At 37.4% G+C, this 26,032-nt stretch overlaps 1 protein-coding gene across 1 annotated transcript in view; it reads left to right on the top strand.

Annotated features, from left to right (window-relative positions):
* The window catches only part of SIAE (sialic acid acetylesterase), a 138,337-nt gene extending 117,881 nt beyond the window's left edge, over positions 1-20,456 (top strand). Inside the window, exons 8-10 of the mRNA XM_053690480.1 lie at positions 14,176-14,330; positions 17,239-17,434; positions 19,921-20,456. Coding sequence (XP_053546455.1) covers positions 14,176-14,330; positions 17,239-17,434; positions 19,921-20,139 — 570 coding nt within the window. The 3' untranslated portion in view covers positions 20,140-20,456. The remainder of the gene's footprint in view (positions 1-14,175; positions 14,331-17,238; positions 17,435-19,920) is intronic.
* The last annotated feature ends 5,576 nt before the right edge of the window (positions 20,457-26,032 follow it).

Genomic DNA, 26,032 nt, shown 5'->3' with positions numbered 1-26,032 from the left:
AGAGCTCTAACGACAAAACTCCAGCCGCAGGAAAATAGCAGGAGTTAAGAGCTTTCTGGGCTAACGCCGGTTCATAAAGCTCTTAACTACTGTACCCTAAAGTACACTAACACCCATAAACTACCTATGCACCCCTAAACCGAGGTCCCCCCACATCGCCGCAACTCGATTACATTTTTTCAACCCCTAATCTGCCGACCGCCACCTACGTTATACTTATGTACCCCTAATCTGCTGCCCCTAACACCGCCGACCCCTGTATTATATTTATTAACCCCTAACCTGCCCCCCTCAACGTCGCCGCCAGCTACTTACAATAATTAACCCCTAATCTGCCGACCGCAAAGCGCTGCCACCTACGTTATCCTTATGTACCCCGAATCTGCTGCCCCTAACACCGCCGACCCCTATATTATATTTATTAACCCCTAACCTGCCCCCCACAACGTCGCCGACACCTGCCTACACTTATTAACCCCTAATCTGCCGAGTGGACCTGAGCGCTACTATAATAAAGTTATTAACCCCTAATCCGCCTCACTAACCCTATCATAAATAGTATTAACCCCTAATCTGCCCTCCCTAACATCGCCGACACCTAACTTCAATTATTAACCCCTAATCTGACGACCGGAGCTCACCGCTACTCTAATAAATGTATTAACCCCTAAAGCTAAGTCTAACCCTAACACTAACACCCCCCTAAGTTAAATATAATTTTAATCTAACGAAATTAATTAACTCTTATTAAATAAATTATTCCTATTTAAAGCTAAATACTTACCTGTAAAAAAAAATCCTAATATAGCTACAATATAAATTATAATTACATTGTAGCTATTTTAGGATTAATATTTATTTTACAGGCAACTTGGTAATTATTTTAACTAGGTACAATAGCTATTAAATAGTTAAGAACTATTTAATAGTTACCTAGTTAAAATAATAACAAAATTACCTGTAAAATAAGTCCTAACCTAAGTTATAATTAAACCTAACACTACCCTATCAATAAATTAATTAAATAAAATACTTACAATTACCTACAATAAAACCTAACACTACACTATCAATAAATACATTAAATACAATTTCTACAAATAACTACAATTACATAAACTAACTAAAGTACAAAAAATAAAAAAGAACTAAGTTACAAAAAATAAAAAAATATTTACAAACATAAGAAAAATATTACAACAATTTTAAACTAATTACACCTACTCTAAGCCCCCTAATAAAATAACAAAGACCCCCAAAATAAAAAAATGCCCTACCCTATTCTAAATTAATAAATTTAAAAGCTCTTTTACCTTACCAGCCCTGAACAGGGCCCTTTGCGGGGCATGCCCCAAGAAAATCAGCTCTTTTGCCTGTAAAAAAAAACATACAATACCCCCCCCCCAACATTACAACCCACCACCCACATACCCCTAATCTAACCCAAACCCCCCTTAAATAAACCTAACACTAAGCCCCTGAAGATCTTCCTACCTTGTCTTCACCATACCAGGTTCACCGATCCGTCCTGGCATCCGGTGCTGAAGAGGTCCAGAAGAGGCTCCAAAGTCTTCCTCCTATCCAGCAAGAAGAGGACATCCGGACCGGCAAACATCTTCATCCAAGCTGCATCTTCGATCTTCTTCCATCCGGTGCGGAGCGGGTCCATGTTGAAGCATCCGACGCGGATCCATCCTCTTCTTCCGGCGTCTCCCGACGAATGACGGTTCCTTTAAGGGACGTCATCCAAGATGGCGTCCCTCGAATTCCGATTGGCTGATAGTATTCTATCAGCCAATCGGAATTAAGGTAGGAATATTCTGATTGGCTGATGGAATCAGCCAATCAGAATAAAGTTCAATCCGATTGGCTGATCCAATCAGCCAATCAGATTGAGCTCGCATTCTATTGGCTGTTCCGATCAGCCAATAGAATGCGAGCTCAATCTGATTGGCTGATTGGATCAGCCAATCGGATTGAACTTGATTCTGATTGGCTGATTCCATCAGCCAATCAGACTATTCCTACCTTAATTCCGATTGGCTGATAGAATCCTATCAGCCAATCGGAATTCGAGGGACGCCATCTTGGATGACGTCCCTGAAAGGAACCGTCATTCGTCGGGAGACGCCGGAAGAAGAGGATGGATCCGCGTCGGATGCTTCAACATGGACCCGCTCCGCACCGGATGGAAGAAGATCGAAGATGCAGCTTGGATGAAGATGTTTGCCGGTCCGGATGTCCTCTTCTCTCCGGATAGGAGGAAGACTTTGGAGCCTCTTCTGGACCTCTTCAGCACCGGATGCCAGGACGGATCGGTGAACCTGGTATGGTGAAGACAAGGTAGGAAGATCTTCAGGGGCTTAGTGTTAGGTTTATTTAAGGGGGGTTTGGGTTAGATTAGGGGTATGTGGGTGGTGGGTTGTAATGTTGGGGGGGGGTATTGTATGTTTTTTTTTACAGGCAAAAGAGCTGATTTTCTTGGGGCATGCCCCGCAAAGGGCCCTGTTCAGGGCTGGTAAGGTAAAAGAGCTTTTAAATTTATTAATTTAGAATAGGGTAGGGAATTTTTTTATTTTGGGGGTCTTTGTTATTTTATTAGGGGGCTTAGAGTAGGTGTAATTAGTTTAAAATTGTTGTAATATGTTTCTTATGTTTGTAAATATTTTTTTATTTTTTGTAACTTAGTTCTTTTTTATTTTTTGTACTTTAGTTAGTTTATGTAATTGTAGTTATTTGTAGAAATTGTATTTAATTTATTTATTGATAGTGTAGTGTTAGGTTTTATTGTAGGTAATTGTAGGTATTTTATTTAATTAATTTATTGATAGGGTAGTGTTAGGTTTAATTATAACTTAGGTTAGGATTTATTTTACAGGTAATTTTGTTATTATTTTAACTAGGTAACTATTAAATAGTTCTTAACTATTTAATAGCTATTGTACCTGGTTAAAATAATTACAAAGTTGCCTGTAAAATAAATATTAATCCTAAAACATAATTTATGTAAGAACTTACCTGATAAATTCATTTCTTTCATATTAGCAAGAGTCCATGAGCTAGTGACGTATGGGATATACATTCCTACCAGGAGGGGCAAAGTTTCCCAAACCTCAAATGCCTATAAATACACCCCTCACCACACCCACAATTCAGTTTAACGAATAGCCAAGAAGTGGGGTGATAAAAAAGTGCGAAAGCATATAAAATAAGGAATTGGAATAATTGTGCTTTATACAAAAATCATAACCACCACAAAAAAAGGGCGGGCCTCATGGACTCTTGCTAATAAGAAAGAAATGAATTTATCAGGTAAGTTCTTACATAAATTATGTTTTCTTTCATGTAATTAGCAAGAGTCCATGAGCTAGTGACGTATGGGATAATGATTACCCAAGATGTGGATCTTTCCACACAAGAGTTACTAGAGAGGGAGGGATAAAATAAAGACAGCCAATTCCTGCTGAAAATAATCCACACCCAAAATAAAGTTTAATGAAAAACATAAGCAGAAGATTCAGACTGAAACCGCTGCCTGAAGTACTTTTCTACCAAAAACTGCTTCAGAAGAAGAAAATACATCAAAATGGTAGAATTTAGTAAAAGTATGCAAAGAGGACCAAGTTGCTGCTTTGCAAATCTGATCAACCGAAGCTTCATTCCTAAACGCCCAGGAAGTAGAAACTGACCTGGTAGAATGAGCTGTAATCCTCTGAGGCGGAGTTTTACCCGACTCAACATAGGCAAGATGAATTAAAGATTTCAACCAAGATGCCAAAGAAATGGCAGAAGCTTTCTGGCCTTTTCTAGAACCGGAAAAGATAACAAATAGACTAGAAGTCTTTCGGAAAGACTTAGTAGCTTCAACATAATATTTCAAAGCTCTAACAACATCCAAAGAATGCAATGATTTCTCCTTAGAATTCTTAGGATTAGGACATAATGAAGGAACCACAATTTCTCTACTAATGTTGTTGGAATTCACAACTTTAGGTAAAAATTCAAAAGAAGTTCGCAACACCGCCTTATCCTGATGAAAAATCAGAAAAGGAGACTCACAAGAAAAAGCAGATAATTCAGAAACTCTTCTGGCAGAAGAGATGGCCAAAAGGAACACCAAAACTTTCCAAGAAAGTAATTTAATGTCCAATGAATGCATAGGTTCAAAGGGAGGAGCTTGAAGAGCTCCCAGAACCAAATTCAAACTCCAAAGAGGAGAAATTGACTTAATGACAGGTTTTATACGAACCAAAGCTTGTACAAAACAATGAATATCAGGAAGAATAGCAATCTTTCTGTGAAAAAGAACAGAAAGAGCAGAGATTTGTCCCTTCAAGGAACTTGCAGACAAACCCTTATCTAAACCATCCTGAAGAAACTGAAAAATTCTCGGTATTCTAAAAGAATGCCAAGAAAAATGATGAGAAAGACACCAAGAAATATAAGTCTTCCAGACTCTATAATATATCTCTCTAGATACAGATTTACGAGCCTGTAACATAGTATTAATCACAGAGTCAGAGAAACCTCTTTGACCAAGAATCAAGCGTTCAATCTCCATACCTTTAAATTTAAGGATTTCAGATCCTGATGGAAAAAAGGACCTTGTGACAGAAGGTCTGGTCTTAACGGAAGAGTCCACGGTTGGCAAGAGGCCATCCGGACAAGATCCGCATACCAAAACCTGTGAAGCCATGCCGGAGCTACCAGCAGAACAAACTAGCATTCCCTCAGAATCTTGGAGATTACTCTTGGAAGAAGAACTAGAGGCGGAAAGATATAGGCAGGATGATACTTCCAAGGAAGTGATAATGCATCCACTGCCTCCGCCTGAGGATCCCGGGATCTGGACAGATATCTGGGAAGTTTCTTGTTTAGATGAGACGCCATCAGATCCATTTCTGGAAGTTCCCACATTTGAACAATCTGAAGAAATACCTCTGGGTGAAGAGACCATTCGCCCGGATGCAACGTTTGGCGACTGAGATAATCCGCTTCCCAATTGTCTACACCTGGGATATGAACCGCAGAAATTAGACAGGAGCTGGATTCCGCCCAAACCAAAATTCGAGATACTTCTTTCATAGCCAGAGGACTGTGAGTCCCTCCTTGATGATTGATGTATGCCACAGTTGTGACATTGTCTGTCTGAAAACAAATGAACAATTCTCTCTTCAGAAGAGGCCAAAACTGAAGAGCTCTGAAAATTGCACGGAGTTCCAAAATATTGATCGGTAATCTCACCTCCTGAGATTCCCAAACTCCTTGTGCCGTCAGAGATCCCCACACAGCTCCCCAACCTGTGAGACTTGCATCTGTTGAAATTACAGTCCAGGTCGGAAGCACAAAAGAAGCCCCCTGAATTAAACGATGGTGATCTGTCCACCACGTTAGAGAGTGTCGAACAATCGGTTTTAAAGATATTAATTGAGATATCTTTGAGTAATCCTTGCACCATTGATTCAGCATACAGAGCTGAAGAGGTCGCATGTGAAAACGAGCAAAGGGGATCGCGTCCGATGCAGCAGTCATAAGACCTAGAATTTCCATGCATAAGGCTACCGAAGGGAATGATTGTGACTGAAGGTTTCGACAAGCTGAAATCAATTTTAGACGTCTCTTGTCTGTTAAAGACAGAGTCATGGACACTGAATCTATCTGGAAACCCAGAAAGGTTACCCTTGTCTGAGGAATCAATGAACTTTTTGGTAAATTGATCTTCCAACCATGATCTTGAAGAAACAACACAAGTCGATTCGTATGAGATTCTGCTAAATGTAAAGACTGAGCAAGTACCAAGATATCGTCCAAATAAGGAAATACCACAATACCCTGTTCTCTGATTACAGACAGAAGGGCACCGAGAACCTTTGTAAAAATTCTTGGAGCTGTAGCTAGGCCAAACGGCAGAGCCACAAACTGGTAATGCTTGTCCAGAAAAGAGAATCTCAGGAACTGATAATGATCTGGATGAATCGGAATATGCAGATATGCATCCTGTAAATCTATTGTGGACATATAATGCCCTTGCTGAACAAAAGGCAAGATAGTCCTTACAGTTACCATCTTGAACGTTGGTATCCTTACATAACGATTCAATATTTTTAGATCCAGAACTGGTCTGAAGGAATTCTCCTTCTTTGGTACAATGAAGAGATTTGAATAAAACCCCATCCCCTGTTCCGGAACTGGAACTGGCATAATTACTCCAGCCAACTCTAGATCTGAAACACAATTCAGAAATGCTTGAGCTTTCACTGGATTTACTGGGACACGGGAAAGAAAAAATCTCTTTGCAGGAGGTCTCATCTTGAAACCAATTCTGTACCCTTCTGAAACAATGTTCTGAATCCAAAGATTGTGAACAGAATTGATCCAAATTTCTTTGAAAAAACGTAACCTGCCCCCTACCAGCTGAGCTGGAATGAGAGCCGCACCTTCATGAGGACTTAGAAGCAGGCTTTGCCTTTCTAGCAGGCTTGGATTTATTCCAGACTGGAGATGGTTTCCAAACTGAAACTGCTCCTGAGGATGAAGGATTAGGCTTTTGTTCTTTGTTGAAACGAAAGGAACGAAAACGATTATTAGCCCTGTTTTTACCTTTAGATTTTTTATCCTGTGGTAAAAAAGTTCCTTTCCCACCAGTAACAGTTGAGATAATAGAATCCAACTGAGAACCAAATAATTTGTTACCCTGGAAAGAAATGGAAAGTAGAGTTGATTTAGAAGCCATATCAGCATTCCAAGTCTTAAGCCATAAAGCTCTTCTAGCTAAAATAGCTAGAGACATAAACCTGACATCAACTCTGATAATATCAAAAATGGCATCACAGATAAAATTATTAGCATGCTGAAGAAGGATAATAATATCATGAGAATCATGATCTTTTACTTGTTGCGCTAAAGTTTCCAACCAAAAACTTGAAGCTGCAGCAACATCAGCCAAAGATATAGCAGGTCTAAGAAGATTACCTGAACACAGATAAGCTTTTCTTAGAAAGGATTCAATTTTCCTATCTAAAGGATCCTTAAACGAAGTACCATCTGACGTAGGAATAGTAGTACGTTTAGCAAGGGTAGAAATAGCCCCATCAACTTTAGGGATTTTGTCCCAAAATTCTAATCTGTCAGACGGCACAGGATATAATTGCTTAAAACGTTTAGAAGGAGTAAATGAATTACCCAATTTATCCCATTCTTTGGAAATTACTGCAGAAATAGCATTAGGAACAGGAAAAACTTCTGGAATAACCACAGGAGATTTAAATACCTTATCCAAACGTTAAGAATTAGTATCAAGAGGACCAGAATCCTCTATTTCTAAAGCAATTAGTACTTCTTTAAGTAAAGAACGAATAAATTCCATTTTAAATAAATATGAAGATTTATCAGCATCAATCTCTGAGACAGAATCCTCTGAACCAGAAGAGTCATCAGAATCAGAATGATGATGTTCATTTAAAAATTCATCTGTAGGGAGAGAAGTTTTAAAAGATTTTTTACGTTTACTAGAAGGAGAAATAACAGACATAGCCTTCTTTATGGATTCAGAAACAAAATCTCTTATGTTATCAGGAACATTCTGCACCTTAGATGTTGAAGGAACTGCAACAGACAATGGTACTTTACTAAAGGAAATATTATCTGCATTAACAAGTTTGTCATGACAATTAATACAAACAACAGCCGGAGGAATAGCTACCAAAAGTTTACAGCAGATACACTTAGCTTTGGTAGATCCAGCACTAGACAGCGATTTTCCTGTAGTATCTTCTGACTCAGATGCAACGTGAGACATCTTGCAATATGTAAGAGAAAAAACAACATATAAAGCAAAATTGATCAAATTCCTTAAATGACAGTTTCAGGAATGGGAAAAAATGCCAAAGAACAAGCTTCTAGCAACCAGAAGCAATGAAAAATGAGACTTAAATAATGTGGAGACAAAAGCGACGCCCATATTTTTTAGCGCCAAATAAGACGCCCACATTATTTGGCGCCTAAATGCTTTTGGCGCCAAAAATGACGCCACATCCGGAACGCCGACACTTTTGGCGCAAAATAACGTCAAAAAAAGACGCAACTTCCAGCGACACGTATGACGCCGGAAACGGAAAAGATTTTTTGCGCCAAAAAAGTCCGCGCCAAGAATGACGCAATAAAATGAAGCATTTTCAGCCCCCGCGAGCCTAACAGCCCACAGGGAAAAAGAGTCAAATTTTTGAAGGTAAGAAAAAATGATTAATTCAAATGCATTATCCCAAATATGAAACTGACTGTCTGAAAAATAAGGAATGTTGAACATTCTGAGTCAAGGCAAATAAATGTTTGAATACATATATTTAGAACTTTATAAACAAAGTGCCCAACCATAGCTTAGAGTGTCACAGAAAATAAGATTTACTTACCCCAGGACACTCATCTACATGTTTGTAGAAAGCCAAACCAGTACTGAAACGAGAATCAGCAGAGGTAATGGTATATATAAGAGTATATCGTCAATCTGAAAAGGGAGGTAAGAGATGAATCTCTACGACCGATAACAGAGAACCTATGAAATAGACCCCGTAGAAGGAGATCACTGCATTCAAATAGGCAATACTCTCCTCACATCCCTCTGACATTCACTGCACGCTGAGAGGAAAACCGGGCTCCAACTTGCTGCGGAGCGCATATCAACGTAGAATCTAGCACAAACTTACTTCACCACCTCCATCGGAGGCAAAGTTTGTAAAACTGAATTGTGGGTGTGGTGAGGGGTGTATTTATAGGCATTTTGAGGTTTGGGAAACTTTGCCCCTCCTGGTAGGAATGTATATCCCATACGTCACTAGCTCATGGACTCTTGCTAATTACATGAAAGAAAATAGCTACAATGTAATTATAATTTATATTGTAGCTATATTAGGATTTTTTTTACAGGTAAGTATTTAGCTTTAAATAGGAATAATTTATTTAATAAGAGTTAATTAATTTCGTTAGATTAAAATTATATTTAACTTAGGGGGGTGTTAGTGTTAGGGTTAGACTTAGCTTTAGGGGTTAATCCATTTATTATAGTAGCGGTGAGCTCCGGTCGTCAGATTAGGGGTTAATAATTGAAGTTAGGTGTCGGCGATGTTAGGGAGGGCAGATTAGGGGTTAATACTATTTATGATAGGGTTAGTGAGGCGGATTAGGGGTTAATAACTTTATTATAGTAGCGCTCAGGTCCACTCGGCAGATTAGGGGTTAATTATTGTAAGTAAGCTGGCAGCGACGTTGTGGGGGGCAGGTTAGGGGTTAATAAATATAATATAGGGGTCGGCGGTGTTAGGGGCAGCAGATTAGGGGTACATAGGGATAATGTAAGTTGCGGCGGTTTATGGAGCGGCAGATTAGGGGTTAATAATAATATGCAGGGGTCAGCGATAGCGGGGGCGGCAGATTAGGGGTTAATAAGTGTAAGGGTAGGGGTGTTTAGACTCGGGGTACATGTTAGAGTGTTAGGTGCAGACGTAGGAAGTGTTTGCCCATAGGAAACAATGGGGCTGCGTTAGGAGCTGAACGCTGCTTTTTTGCAGGTGTTAGGTTTTTTTTCAGCTCAAACAGCCCCATTATTTCCTATGGGAGAATCGTGCACGAGCACGTTTTTGAGGCTGGCCGCGTCCGTAAGCAACTCTGGTATCGAGAGTTGCATTTGCGGTAAAAATGCTCTACGCTCCTTTTTTGGAGCCTAACGCAGCATTTTTTGGGACTCTCGATACCAGAGTTAATTTTATGGTGCGGCCAGAAAAAAGCCCGCGTAGCGTTAACAGCCCATCTACCGCCAAACTCCAAATCTAGGCCTAAAACTTTACACTTATTTTGTCACTTTTTAAACAACTAATGAAAGTTTAAAAAATACAGCTACATGTTAGTCATGGACTAATCGTTTCTTTGAATGCATCATTCTATCTAGCATGTATTTAGTGTTTAATGTCCCTTTAATGTTCCTTTAAATGTATCTATTAAATAAAGTATTAACACAAGGTTAGCTGTGGCTTGGCCAAAGTTTACTGTCTTCAACTGAATTATAACTACATTTTAGGAGAAACTGCCGAATGAAATAGTCAATAATCAATAGTTTACAACTGCCTTAAAGGCCTTGGCTACTTTCTGCATAAACAATTCACAAAATGCAGCAGCAAATCTGATGCTCAAACAGACTAATCCTAGAATGCAAAACATGGGATATAAAAAAATGCAACTTTCAACCAATAGGGCTTGGGTAAATTGCATTTTAAACAAACATGAATAGACGTGGACATTTGGATGCTTATACAGAGTATAAGACTTTATTAAAAATAAATATTGCATAAATATGCTTTTTCATGTATTCATCTACTTAACTACAAAGGGCTTCAACTTATATATATATATATATATCTATACGATAATTGCGTTTGTAATGTCCATCACAGTCGGCAGTTGCGCACGCATCCTCAAAGGAATGTTGGCAGCACCGGGATGCAGTGAAGGCAAAAGGAGGATTACAAAAAAAAAAAAACGCCCACAATATGTATTTTAAAAAAAAACAACGAACCGCACGCAATAAGTATGAAAAAAACACCTAACCGCCCGCAATAAGTATTTACAAAAAAAACCTAACCGCCCGTACGAAGTATTAAGAAAAAAAACAACTACCTAATAAAATTATTAACCCCTAAATCCGCAAAACCCAACATTGCAAACTACCTAATACATCTATTAACCCCTAATCCACCAACCCCCACAACGCAAAAAAATAAACTAAATAGGTAAGCCCCCTGACCTAACACCCTCTAAATTAACCCCTTAATTACAATAGAAATAAATTACTACATTACAATAAAAAATACAAAAAAATTACATTACATTAATCTAATTAATGAAAATTAAAAAACGCTAACATTACAAAAAATAATAAACAACACTATCCAAAATAAAAAAATTAAACCTAATCCCTATGAAAATAAAAAAGACTCCCCAAAATAAAACCCCCCACTAATCTAATGCTAAACTACCAATAGCCCTTAAAAGGGCTTTTTATAGGGCATTGCCCTAAGTTAAACAGCTCTTTTACATTACAAATAAACAAAGTCCCCCCTAACAGTAAAACCTCCCACCCACCAAACCCCCAAAAATAAAAAAAACAACACTAATAAACCTAATCTACCCATTGCCCTGAAAAGGGCATGTGTATGGGCATTGCCCTTTAAACGGCATTCAGCTCTTTTTCACTGCCCTTAAAAAGGCATTCAGCTCTTTTGAAATTTGCCCCCCAAAAAACCCTAATCTAAAAAAACAAAACCCTAAAGCCCCAAATAGGTACTCACGGTTTCAGAAGTTCGGTGGAGAAGGTCTTCTTATAGGCGGGTCCATCATCTTCATCCACAGCGAAGGCAGCACAGAGGTCCGGAGCGGTCTTCCCAGAAGTGGCGATCCTTAGCGGCAGTCATCGACGGCGGTGGTGCTCCTCGGCGAAGGCGCTCCTGGGCGTAGGCGTGGAGGTTCCTCTTCATGCGATCGTCAGCCGCACACTGAAGAAAGAATTCAAGGTACCCCATATTTTATTGGGGTACCTTAAATTCCTATTGGCTGAAATTTTCTAAATCAGCCAATAGGATTAAAGCTACTGAAATCTTATTGGCTGATTTGAACAGCCAATAGGATTTCAGTAGCTCTCATTCTATTGGCTGTTTTGAAAAATTCAGCAGCCAATAGAATGAGAGCTACTGAAATCTTATTGGCTGGTTTGAACAGCCAATAGGATTTTAGTAGCTCTAATTCTATTGGCTGTTTTAAAAAATTCAGCCAATAGGAATGCAAGGTACCCCAAATTGATTGTGGTACCTTGCATTCAATATTCAGTATACCACGTACATCGGATGAAGAGGAGCCTCCATGTCCCCGAAGACCACCGCCGCTGCCGAGGACCGCCGACGCAGCCACAGATGACCACCGCAGAGGATTGCCACATCTGGGAAGACTGCTCCGGACCTCCGCTCCGCGCCTTCTCTGTGGATGAAGATGATGGACCCGCCTTGAAGAAGACCATCTCCGTCTGACTTCTGAAACCGTGAGTACTTATTTGGGGCTTTAGTATTAGGTTTTTTTCATTTTTGGGGAGGTTTTGTTTTTTTAGATTAGGGTTTTTTTTTGGCAAATCTCAAAAGAGCTGAATGCTCTTTTAAAGGCAGTGAAAAAGAGCTGAATGCCCTTTTAAGGACAATGCTCATACAAATGCCCCTTTCAGGGCAATGGGTAGATTAGGTTTATTAGTGTTAGGTTTTTTATTTTGGGGGGTTTGGTGGGTGGGGGGTTTTACTGTTAGGGGGGACTTTGTTTATTTTTAATGTAAAAGAGCTGTTAAACTTAGGGCAATGCCCTACAAAAAGCCCTTTTAAGGGCTATTGGTAGTTTAGTATTAGATTAGGGGGTGTTTTTATTTTGGGGGTGGGGGTGTGGTCAGTCAGTGGCCACCCTTGGTTGTAATCTGTAGGTTTAATTTTATTATTTTTGATAGCCTTGTTTATTTTTTTTCTGTATTCTATTTTTTTATTTTCTTGTAGCTTGGAGGGTTGTATTTTTAACATATAGACTGCCCTCTGGGCAGGCTTATCAACTAGTATGTATATGTGTATGTATATATGTATAAATACAGTATGTGTATATATATATATATATATATATATATATATATATATATATATATACAGTGTATATATATATATATACAGTGTATATATATATATATATATATATATATATGTGTGTGTTTATAAGTGTATATATGTCTGTAAATACATATATACACATATAAATAAATATTTATACATATATAGAAATATATCTTTAGACATGTATATGTATGTATCTCAATGTTAAAGCCCTTTGCCTGCCTTGTTTTTTCCTGAGACATCATATCTTTGAGCCCTTATAACTTTTGTGTGCAATATTTTTTTAATAATTTTTCTTAGATGGTGTTATGAGCGTAGCTATATTTTGTATTTTTTATGTGTTTTGTGACACTTTTTAGTTTTGCTAAACAGTTAACCAGAGCTCTGAAGTCGCAGTAATCATTCTAGCGTAAATAGCAATTGCGCCGAAGCGCGATAATCATTCTAGTGTTTAAAAGTTTAATTATAGTGTAAATTTGCAATGAGTATATTTATTTATTTTTCCTCTATTTTTCTCCCCTTCTTTCTCTCTAATTTACCCATATATATCAAATAAAGTAAAACAAACAAACAGTCCACCAAGTGTAGTTAGGTGTGTTATAATCTATTTTAAAAAGTGAACAACGTTTCCTTCTTCAAAAAACAAAACATAGGGAACAATAGATTCCCTCCTGAACTAATTTAGAGCAAATAGTTTAAAACTGCCCTCTCTTTGTAGAAACTTCCAGAAAGAGTAAAATCCTGTTATCGCATTTAACCTGATGCATCTTCCTGTAGGCCCTCAGTATTTCCATCTTGCTCTGGAAGTTTAGGAATTTAACAAGGCCTTGACAAGGTTTATTCAATTTATCTCCAGTTAATATGCCAGTTCTGCCTGCAGAGCAGCCGGGACAACAGAGTTTCTGATACCCATATAATTCTTGGCACAATGGGGTTAAAATTTATATTGCCTCCTTCAAATGTATTTACCATTTTATTTGCTCCAATGGTATGTATGATGTACCATTTTAAGCTTTCACTCACGAGTGTTAATTACATTTACTTTCTGGTTCATGTTGGTAAAAGTGTGTGTTTCTTAGAGGATTCAAATGCTACCTATTATAACTAGTATATACTGGTTAAAATATCTGGTGCCCGAATCTCAGACATTCTGAAAAAGAGGTGGAAACTAGGTTGGACTTTGAGCGACTTACATAAGGGGGCTCTGCTAGAAGGGTTTGCCATTGCATTAGGGTCTAATTGGTGCACCATCTTATATAACAGCTTCAAATGGGTTTTTGCTATCTATCTATATATAATATTATATATAGATATATATATATGTTCATCAATTTAGGAGGCTATAGTCTACACTCATCAGTCATCTTCTGAGAGTTAAAAAAACAAATAGGAAATTGAAACATATTTCATTTGATTATTTATTTCCTAACACTATTTACAAGCTCATATACTTTTGCATAATGTGTATTAATGTAGATGTTTTTCTATATTTCAGTTATCCACATATCAGAAATCAACGCAAAAGGATATGTTCCCAGAAATACGCTGGCATCAGACTGCTGATTATGGTTATGTCCCTAATCCCAAAATGATTAATACATTTATGGCAGTTGCAATGGATCTCTGTGACGAACAATCTCCGTATGGCAGGTGCGATTTTAAATTGAGTTTAAAATATTTACTTTTTTTACATCATAGCATCATAAATACCTGTATATAAATGTAAAGCTAGTACATATTGGTTAGAGAAATTGCTGAAAATATTGTCTATGTGTAGCTGTGATTTTTGTATACAGAATTATTTTAAGTGTGTGAGTGTGTGAGTGTGTGTGTGTGAGACTGTGTGTGAGTGTGTGTGTGTGAGTGTGTGTGAGTGTGTGTGAGAGTGTGTGTGTGTGAGTGTGAGTGTGTGTGTGTGTGTGTGTGTGAGCGTGTGTGTGTGTGTATGTGAGTGTGTGTGTGTGTGTAGATAGATAGATATATTTTCAGTCATTTTCAAAGATAAGCAGTCACCAGGTTTAACCATTTGAAAAAACTGTCATTTATAAAATAGGATCCGTATGCGTAGAAGAGTAAATGGACAGTCAAGTCAAAATGAAATTTTCTTTTTTTTTCAAATAATGCAATTTTAAACAACTTTCCAATTTTACTTCTATTATTTCATTTGTTTTGTTTTCTTGGTATCCTTTGTTAAAAAGTATACCTTAGGAGCAGCAGTGTGCCACAGGGTTCTAGCTGGTGATAGTGACTGCACATATTGGGCCAGATTACAAGTGGAGCACAAAATATCGCTTTCGCAAGGGCCTCACGCTCGCATTGCACGGAAGTATTGTGCTCGCGAGAGCTCACTTCCATAGGCTCCAATGGGAGCTTGTTATTATGCCGTGAGACGCTACATGAGAACCTAGTGCAGCGAAGGGGGAAGTCACGCAGCGTTGGTCAGCAAATTAAAATATATATGTATATTAATATATACATATATATTTATGTATTAATATGTGTATATACACATATTAACACATAAATATAGATATAAGCATATACACCGCAATGCAAAGGCACTTTTCAGTGTCGTTTTTTTTTCTAACACCCCACACCCGCCAACTTTAACCACCAAAAACTGCTTTAACACAAAAAAAGATGCTAATATTTTATATTTTAGTAAAGGAACCACACTTTATGTGCGGGTCAATTGGAGGACATTTTAAAAAAATTAACCATTGGTCTGACTTCTGGTTAATTCTTCAAGCTCACGGCAGCAATAACCAGCCACTTGTAATGGCTGGTTATTTATCGATTTCGCACTCGCAAACGGGCAAATTTGCCCATTTTACTGGCATGCAATAAATTAGCGATCCACTTGTAATCTAGCCCATTATTGGTTCACCTGTTGTGTTACGCTAACTTCGTATAGTCTATTGCTGCACCTTCAATAAAGGATACCTAAATAATGAAGCAAGTTTGATAATAAAAGTAAATTAGAAAGTTGTTTAAAATTGTATGCCTTATCTAAATTGTGAAAGATAAACTTTGGGTTTTTGTGTCCCTTTAAAGGGGCAGTTTAACTTAAGAACATATGCTCTATTCTCTAACTTCTATTTCCACTATACTGTATCTGCATAAGGTCCATTTGCATATACAGATTTATAAAGAGTCCTCATTTTATAATGTAGTCTCTTCACTCACTGATTATTACTATGGTATTAGGTCAGTTCACGATTGTCACAGATTTGAATGAACACTTTCAGTCTTTGCAGTTCTTGTAGCAAAAAATCAAACGTCACAGGATCTCTCTGATACCTTATCTTTAAGACAGCCTGATAATGAGGCAGCCTGTCACACTTTTCTGTTTGCCCAAAATGTATATAGCTCCATCAGAGTTTGCTTTCTGGGAATTGGAGGAGGAATTTTTTTTTTGCTAAGATTGCTCAATTATAGTCATCACATATCCCATTTGTACATCCCCCACAGAAAACCTGAACCACCCATTTTTGTACAGGAGCAAATGAAACAATGAAAGGATATGCAAATGTGCTAAACAATACCAAATTTGTTTTGCTAGTGCATTGCTGTTCTGTGCATAGCAGGGGTTATATATATATATATATGTTACGGGTAAAGTCAGATATCTGGGTAATCCTTGGATTAACTGGGCAAAATTGACATTACCCTGCAGCTCTGGGTAAAGCCCAATGTTAAATCATACATCTGAATTTATCCGGGTAATCCTAGGATTACCCAAACGCATCTGGATAAAACTTCACACATATATACAGTGCACTGTAATTCCCCCATTTTTACTATTTCTTTGCCTCTGCCTGGGGGGGTTCAAGGGGGGTATCCCGTCGATCCTCTGGCATCCACCTCAAGTAAACCTTGGGAAATTATGTTTATAAAGGGGCTTTGCCCCCCTTGAATCCCCCAAGCGGAGGCAAAAAAGATAGTGAAGATGGGGGAATTACAGTGCATTGTATAAAAATTTAGAACACCGACTTCTGAGTTATGTGTGGGTTGTAGGATTATGTGTGGGTTGTAGGATTATGTGTGGGTTGTAGGATTATGTGTGGGTTGTAGGATTATGTGTGGGTTGTAGGATTATGTGGGGGTTGTAGGATTATGTGTGGGTTGTAGGATTATGTGTGGGTTGTAGGATTATGTGTGGGTTGTAGGATTATGTGTGGGTTGTAGGATTATGTGGGGGTTGTAGGATTATGTGTGGGTTGTAGGATTATGTGTGGGTTGTAGGATTATGTGGGGATTTTAGGATTATGTGGGGATTGTAGGAAGTGATGAGCAAAATTGCTGCAGATACTGATGTCCATGCTGTTTTCAAACAACATTTATAGCTTTATCCAGAAGGGTATGGTTAATTCTAGGATTACCCAGGTAAAGCCAGATGTATGAATTAACATTGGACTTTACCCAGAGCCACTGGATAATGTGAGTTTTAAACAGGTAATCCTAGGATTACCCGATATCTGACTTTACCCGTAACATATATAGATAGATTAGTGTGTATTCATTTGTGTGTTTTTCATTTGTTCTTTCTGTCTTGCAGTATTCACCCGCGAGATAAACAACATGTTGCATACAGGTTGTATTTAGGGGCAAGAGCCATTGCTTATGGTGAAACAGATATTGCATTTCAAGGGCCATTTCCAGACACCATTAATATCTCTGAGGCTGAATCATGTATATATATCATTTATGATCAGGATCTTTTAATAACCAAGCTAAGTGAAGATGTGTTTGAGGTAAGCAAACCCCATTTTCCACAATCCATATAAAAGTGCAAGGAAATTTGTGTTGGTATAAAACAATTTCTCTCTTACAGTTCATAGAATGTATCAAATCATCAGAATTCACTCACAAAATGCACTCTATTTCAGCTATTCCGGTTTCTATAGATTTTTGTAGGGTTTTCAAATTCAAAGTAATTCCGCCATATTTAAAAACCCTGTTTTAACCCAGTAGTATTGCAGTCCATCAGAAACCATTTTTCCTGTTTTTTTTTTTTTAAATCATTTTTAGACTTTTACAGCTTGGACCTTTTTAAATTCCAGTTTGACCTGTCTCCAGTGGCATATCTTGTTTTTTTTTTCCTCTGGTTGTTTTACATAGTAAAGTTTTTGTGAATTCTCATGTCACATGATAATAAACACTTGAGATGGGCAAAAAAATTATTATGGACAAATCATAAATCATTCATTGCGATTTAAAACCAAAAAAAAACCAAAGCTAATAATAAAATTATATATATATATATATATATATATATATATATATATATATATATATATATATATATATATATATATATATATATATATATATATATAAATATGATAATAATAATTTCATTATTGGTCCGATTTGGTTCATACACAATATTTTATTAAAATGTGTTGTGTACCCCAATTCCTTATTGCCACAGTTATCCAGAATTTAGAAAAAAATATTTAATAAGCTATAAACTTGGTTTAAATTATTTTGTCAAACAAGAAAAACATTAAGAATGCCCTCACCCTGTAGCCACAGCATTTGAGCTGTTTCCTAGGGAGGTAACTATGACAGAGGACTAACAACATCAACAGCATTAATGTGTTGGTGACAAAATTCAACAACAAGGTCAAGTGCTGCCAGACCATCCGCAACAAGTCCTGGCAGAACACAGAGTTTGCATTATTTTTGTGATGTGAAGCTTGCTGTATTCATAATTGTCACAGTCCTGGTGTGACCTCTCAGAGACCATTTACCCAGTCACCATTTATAGGGCTAGATTTATTAAAGCTGAGGCGTACAGGGGCGCGTATGCCGCAGGTATTCGGCATTGCACACAAGCGCAATTTTGCGCTTGCGTGCAATCCCGCCCCCTGCCCATGCACAGCCAATCACGCGCGGGCAGGAGCTGTCAATCTCCACGGTCTGACTAGACCTAGGAGATTGAATTTCGCCACATTAGAGGTGGCGAAGAGGCTAAGGAAGCAGCGGTCTGGTGACCGCTGCTTGATAAATGTCGGCGAGCAAGTTCTTGAGAGAACTTACTGCCGTAGGAGCTTAATAAATCTAGCCCATAGTGTGGTCTAGCTAGTCATGTAGTAGTCAAGTAATTGTTACTTGTGGGCAACTAGGCCGAAACATGTCAAGCTTTTTTCTGTACTTGCAATTATAAGTTTAAAAAAAAAATATATATATATATATATTTCATATATATATATTTCATGCTTCATTAAATTATTTTTGTGTGCATTTATAGCGCTTTTTTTTTCTTTAATTTTTTTACTCTATAGTATATTGACAGCCATAGTCTTTTGTGGTTTAATGAGTAAACTGCAAAAACAAACATAACACTGAAATTATGTTGCATAAAGTACTTTTACAGCTTGCTGTCTTTTTTTTGTGATTCCCCGTAGCATGACAGGAGACAAAGAGAATAAAAATTACTGTGAGGCCTAGTATATTGGCACAGCCATAGAGGCATATTTATCAAATATACGCTCTCCGTATTCAGCATTGCACCAGCAGCTCTTGTGAGCTGCTGGTGCAACGCCGCCCCCTGCAGAGTGGCGGCCAATCGGCTGCCAGCAGGGGGTGTCAATCAACCCGATCGTACTTGATCGGGTTGAATTCCGGCGATGTCTGTCTGCCTCATCAGACTCGCCAGAAACACGGGCCCTCAAGCTCCATTCTGAGCTTGATAAATGGGCCTCATGATCTCAGATGAGACAAGACAACAGTAACAGAATATTAGGATACCCCAATGTATGGCAGGACAATAAGTGAATTTGTAAAAGGACATAAAATTAATTTGTCATTTTTAAATATTTATGTTTGGTTTTCAGACAAACAAGCTTAAAAAAGAGAAACATTTCTTGTCCTGTTTTGTCCTCCCACTGAACTGCATGTGCACAACACACACGCACGTGTGCAGTGGCACTCTGACAGCCCTACCCAGTATTCCTTATGTGAGGAGCTGTAGGCCTGTCAGAGCGTACAGCTGGGGCATGTCGGGTCACGGTCCACCAGCAAGGCCTTCAGGGCCCGGTACCTGGCCACAGCCCGGCTCTTGAGAAACCAGGCCCTATATAATCCTCTAAAATCTCTAGGAGCATTACAGGTAAAGATGATAACAATTATCTAAATACAGCTGAAAAGTTTACAAGAATCATAACATTGATTATAACTAACTGATACAGTCGAAAGCCTTCAATAAAATAATATGTATTTATATATTTTACAGGTCTTTTGTAAAAATGAGATGATTGAAGATAAATATGACTGGGTACCTGCGCCAGTGATGTCTGTATTTTCAGACATTGTTATTGTGTCATTAAAAGGCTGCATAAATGTTTCGGGAATTAGGTATGCATGGTCTGACTGGCCTTGTGACTATGCACAGTGCCCCTTCTACAGCATCGACGGAGTACTTCCTGCACCTATGTTTTTGAAATATTTTTAAAATTAAATTATTATATTTTTGTTTTATATTTTTGGTATTTAGCATTACTGGATTATTTTTTGATTAGTTGCTGATTATGGGTTGCTGTATGTATAAAGTTTCTGTGAAATAAACAAGGAAATATAAGATACTAAAATTGTATAAATTGTAAATGTACAATATACAGTATTTGTTGTACATACCTGTATACGGTAAAAGCTGTAATAAAGCGATATTTGTTTTTTGTCTTCCATAACATCTATTTTGCCATTATGGTTTTGCTTATATATGTGTTTACAATGTTGGTTAAAAGGTAATAAATTATTATGAATCCTCAAGTATGTGACCCCTATTTATTGCACTACTTTGCTGGCTTCTAAAAATGTATGCAGGCTTCAACAGAATTATGCTTAAAAGTGCAGTAAAGTCAAAATATAAATTAAATGGATTAGATAGAGCATATATTTATATATATATATATATATATATATATATATCTTTTTATTGTTCTATAAATACAAAGAGACATCATACCTGAAAATACTTGTGCATGTGTGTTCATGAGCATAGAACATATGAAAGCATAACAAGCATAGCAAATTTGTAGTATCCAACCTTGTTAGTAGACATGTGCATGGCGAAAACATTCGGTTCGGTTCAGAATTTTTCGAAGTTCGGTTCGGATCGATTCGAATTCGGAAATTTTTTTATCGATTCGTTTCTGATTCGTTTCGGATTCATTCGGATTCGAAGAAAATTATTTTGGTTCGATTTGCTTCGGAAATTCGGAATTTCGGTAAGTGTTAGGTGGGATTAGACTAGTATTATGTACTGTATATTAGGTGTAACCCATAGCAGAGTGATATAACCTAACATACTGTACAATACTAGTGTAATCCATGACCATCCGAATTTACGAATAAATTCGAATTAATTCGGATGTATTCGGAAAATTCGGCAGTATTTTAATTCGGAAATTCGGTTCGATCCGAATCGCCGAATTTGCCGAATTTTCTAAATCTCCGAATCGAACCGAATCGCACATATCTACTTGTTAGATCTCTATAGTTAAATCAAAAACCAAAAGTGATTTGTTTATATATCTTACAACACACTCTGCATAATGCCAACCTCAAACAAAATTAGATCTAAACATCCTTACATTAACACATCTGTTGTAGTCTTTGATTTTCATATTGGTATTGGTACTACATGTCGCATCTAAAACATAATCAATACATTAAAGTATTAGCCTTAGAAAAATGCTTATCTTGCGGGATTTTAATTCAGTCTCTGTATGACCTATTGACTTGAGAGGGTAGATTGTCTAATGTAGGACAAGTTTTACCTTCCCCGAAGACTAGAAAAGAAAGAAGGAAAAAAAAAAACTATATATATGAATATAGAAAGTATGACCGTCTTACATTAAAAGGCCTCCATGTGGCAGGGAGTTTGTTAATGACAATAGAATGTGTTAGTTACTTGGATTTTCTTAATGGCTTAATAATGTAAAGTTGTACGTTTACGGGCTGAGCTACTATTCCATTCAACCATTTATGGAAAAATACTTTGAGCTGTTTCTCCGAGTCTAGCAATATGTTATATTGTTCCATTGAAATTTGACTTATCCCATTAGTAAATTCCGCAATTCGTGCTTGAGGGGACTTCCACTAAGTTAAAATCAACATACGGCTCTGGAGAATGGTGTAGTTAATTAACTTAGTATTAGATCTAATTTCTTAACGTCCACATAGAAAGAAGACGTGCTTAATATCAATATGAAAATCATGTTTCATCATCTTAAACAACCAATAGTTAATCTTCTGCCAAAACTGTCTAATTTTACGGCAGGACCAAAAGCAATGTTCAAGATCGGCATATCCCGCTCTACATTTGTGGCATACTATGTTTTCCTTTCTATACCATTGGGCGAGTTTCCTAGGCGTATATATAATTGATTGATTATTTTGAATTTTGACTCCCTCCAAGAGATTGTACTTGTTGCTTTTACAATACCTTGTAAACTAAATACTATCCCTTCAACTGTAAGCGTACTAAATATTTTCAGCCATTTGTTATGTATTACCTGTAGATGTTTCTGGGACAAATGGGACATATAAGTATTATATATATATAGTGGAGATTGTGTTTAACCTTTGTTGAAATACTCTAATAAAATTTTCTAGATCTCCCATATGCCAGTCTGCGCCATCTTTATCTTTCAGCTCATTGTAGAAGTGCCTAATTTGGAGGAATGCGTAAAATTCTGTTTTGGAGAATTGGAATTCCCTTGCCAATGTTTTGTATTACTAGAGCCTAATAGATACTGACCCCCGGTATAAAGTTGGGATTACCCATAATTGGCATAAATCTCGAAACATAGGGTTTAACTCCAATTCCCTTACATAGTGTCTGCCATGCATGTATAATATTACTGATCACTATTAATTTAGAGATTTTCCCTGGGATACTCTGAGTCATACAATGTAGTAGGGCCTTCAGCTTAAAAGGTGCACATATATCTGTTTCTAATTTTAAATAGGTAACATAGCTCCCCTCTACAATCCAATCTATAGCAAATTTAAGACAGTGCTGCCAGATTATATTGTTTTAAATTTGGAAGCGATAAACCGCCTGCTCTAAGTGTGAGACTTAAAATCTCTGCCGAACATCTTGCTTTTTTTCCTTGCCATACGGAAAGGGAGCACATCTTATTGAAGCTATTAATATATTTCTGTTCTATAATAAATGGTATGTTTTGTAATAGATACAGCATATGAGGCAAGATAAAAGCTTTTATTAACATTATTCTCACTGAAATCAAGATAGGTAAAGATAATTATCTTTGAAGATCTACATTACATCTATCTAAGCACACTGTGATATTCTTAGAGTACCATTGACTGGGATTCTTAGTGATATATATGCCAAGGTATTTAATATATTCCACAATTTTAAATGGGCATTCACCTTGACCATCTACAGTCTTAGTTAGCCACATGATTTTGTATTTTTCTGGGTTTATTTTATAGCCTAAAAATGAACTGGTTGAATATATCAATAAATTGGTTAATACTGTATCTCGTGTTATTAAGTAATATAAGTAAATCATCTGCAAATAACTATAAAACTGATTTATGTTTCTGAATATATATACCTGACAGTTTCTGTCTCAGTCTAATTGCTAGAGGTACGATTGAGAGGTTTAAGAGAAGGGGTGATAGAGGGCAGCCTTGCCTTGTACCTTTCTTTAACTGAATATTAGATGTAAATTAATTATTTACAATTATATTGGAAGTAGGGTTCCTATAGATCAAATGAATAAAATAATTTATATTACCTTGCAGGCCAAATTTATCATGTGCTGTGAATAATTGATCCCATGTGATGAATCAAATGTTTTTTCGGCGTCTACTGCGAGTAGTGCCAGATCTGTTTTAGTTCTCTGTTTTCCCTTATCTAGCTTATTCCAGAAATAGTTCAAAATAGTTAACAGTTTACGGATATTTCTAGCAGGATTACGTCCCATCATAAAACCTGCTTGATCTAGGTAAATTACCTTATGCAGGACTTTTTTAAGCCTATTCACTATAATAGTAGGGGCCCTACTTTGATTGAAAGAATTTAGTTTTTATGTTGCATATTTTTAGTAAGCCGAGACAAATATTTTGCAGATCTACCACAGTTACATCTGTATAAAACTTTTTCTTTTCTGTCATTTTTTTTTTTTACATTTTTTTAAATAATTTTTATTGGGTTTTTCATGTAGTATAACACAGAACAAAAAAAGGAATAATAAAAGAAAAACATTGGCAATGAAGAACAATGAATGACAACAGATTATAAAATAGGCTTAGGATAACAGTTCCCATATTGACTAGTATAGAGGAAATGTTCTCACAAGTCAAACTTCAGAAACTTGTAGTTATGTAAGTTCAATGGGAAGAGTGATGTGAGAATAATAATCTACTTCAATTAGCCAGGGACTATCCTCAATTTAGAGGGGGTCTGGAATCTGGGACTATTTATGCAGTAGTTGCAAGGGAAACCGCAATTGTAGCCGCTGGTAATAAATAATACCAGAGCGCTATAGAAATTTTATTTAGAATATACTTTGATGGTCTATAAATTACAATCTATATTATGTAATACAGTACAATATAATGTACCATCTGATATATACAGTATTTCACAAAATTGAGTACACCCCTCACATTTTTGTAAATATTTTATTATATCTTTTCATGTGACAACACTGAAGAAATGACACTTTGCTACAATGTAAAGTAGTAAGTGTACAGCCTGTATAACAATGTAAATTTGCTGTCCCTTCAAAATAACTCGGCACACAGCTATTAATGTCTAAACCGTTGGCAACAAAAGTGAGTACACCCCTAAGTGAAAATGTCCAAATTGAGCTCAATTAGCTATTTTCCCTTCCTGGTGTCATGTGACTCGTTAGTGTTACAAGGTCTCAGGTGTGAATGGGGAGCAGGTGTGTTAAATTTGGTGCTATTGCTCTCGCACTCTCTCATACTGGTCACTGGAAGTTCAACATGGAAGTTCAGAACTTTCTGAGGATCTGAAAAAAAGAATTGTTGCTCTACATAAAGATGGCCTAGGCTATAAGACGATTGCTAAGACCATGAAACTGAGCTGCAGCATGGTGGGCAAGACCATACAGCGGTTTCACAGGACAGATTCCACTCAGAACAGGCCTCGCCATGGTCGACCAAAGAAGTTGAGTGCACGTGCTGAGCGTTATATCCAGAGGTTGTCTTTGGGAAATAGACGTATGAGTGCTGCCATCATTGCTGCAGAGGTTGAAGGGGTGGGGGGTCAGCATGTCAGTGCTCAAACCATACGCCGCACACTGCATCAAATTGGTCTGCATGGCTTTCATCCCAGAAGGTAATCTCTTCTAAAGAAAGCCCACAAACAATTTTCTGAAAACAAGCAGACTTATGACATGGATTACTGGCATGTCATAAGATAAACTTATTTGGTTCAGATGGTGTGAAGTGTGTGTGGGGGCAACCAGGTGAGGAGTACAAAGACAAGTGTCTTGCCTACAATCAAGCATGGTGGTGGGAGTGTCATGGTCTGGGCCTGCTTGAGTGCTGCCGGCACTGTGGAGCTACAGTTCATTGAGGTAACCATGAATGCCAACATGTACTGTGACATACTGAAGCAGATCTTGATCACCTACCTTCGGAGACTGGGCCGCAGGGCAGTATTCCAACAATAATGACCCAAAACACACCTCCAAGACGACCACTGCCTTGCTAAAGAAGCTGAGGGTAAAGGTGATTGACTGGCCAAGCATGTCTCAAGACCTTAACCCTATTGAGCATCTGTGGAGCATCCTCAAATGGAAGGTGGGGGAGCGCAAAGTCTCTAACATCCACCAGCTCTGTGATGTCATCATGGAGGAGTGGAAGAGGACTCCAGTGGCAACCTGTGAAGTTCTGGTGAACTCAATGCCCTAGAGGGTTAAGGCAGTGCTGGAAAATAATGATGGCCACACAAAATATTGACACTTTGGTCCCAATATGGACATTTCCATTTAGGGGTGTACTCACTTTTGTTGCCAACAGTTTAGACATTATTAGCTGTGTGCTATTTGGCTAGAGAGTATTGGAAGGAATCAAAGTTGAGAATTGCCAATAAAACACATATGTTGACAGGGCATGCATATAAAATAATATAACATATACTTGATTTGTCTCATTCTTATCCCCCTACAGTGGTATACATACCATGTTACAAACCCAAGTGTTAAAGTATATAAATATTTATCCTGTCATATTACATTGGAGCACTATCCAACAATATAGTGGAAAAGAAATGCTAATCTAGTAAATTAAATAACCTAAATAATAAGTACATGTGGCCTTAGGTAATAAGCCTGGCA

This window comes from Bombina bombina, chromosome 8 (genome assembly GCF_027579735.1).
Source record: "Bombina bombina isolate aBomBom1 chromosome 8, aBomBom1.pri, whole genome shotgun sequence".
Lineage (NCBI taxonomy): Eukaryota > Metazoa > Chordata > Amphibia > Anura > Bombinatoridae > Bombina > Bombina bombina.
This window is presented reverse-complemented; position numbering and strand designations above follow the sequence as displayed.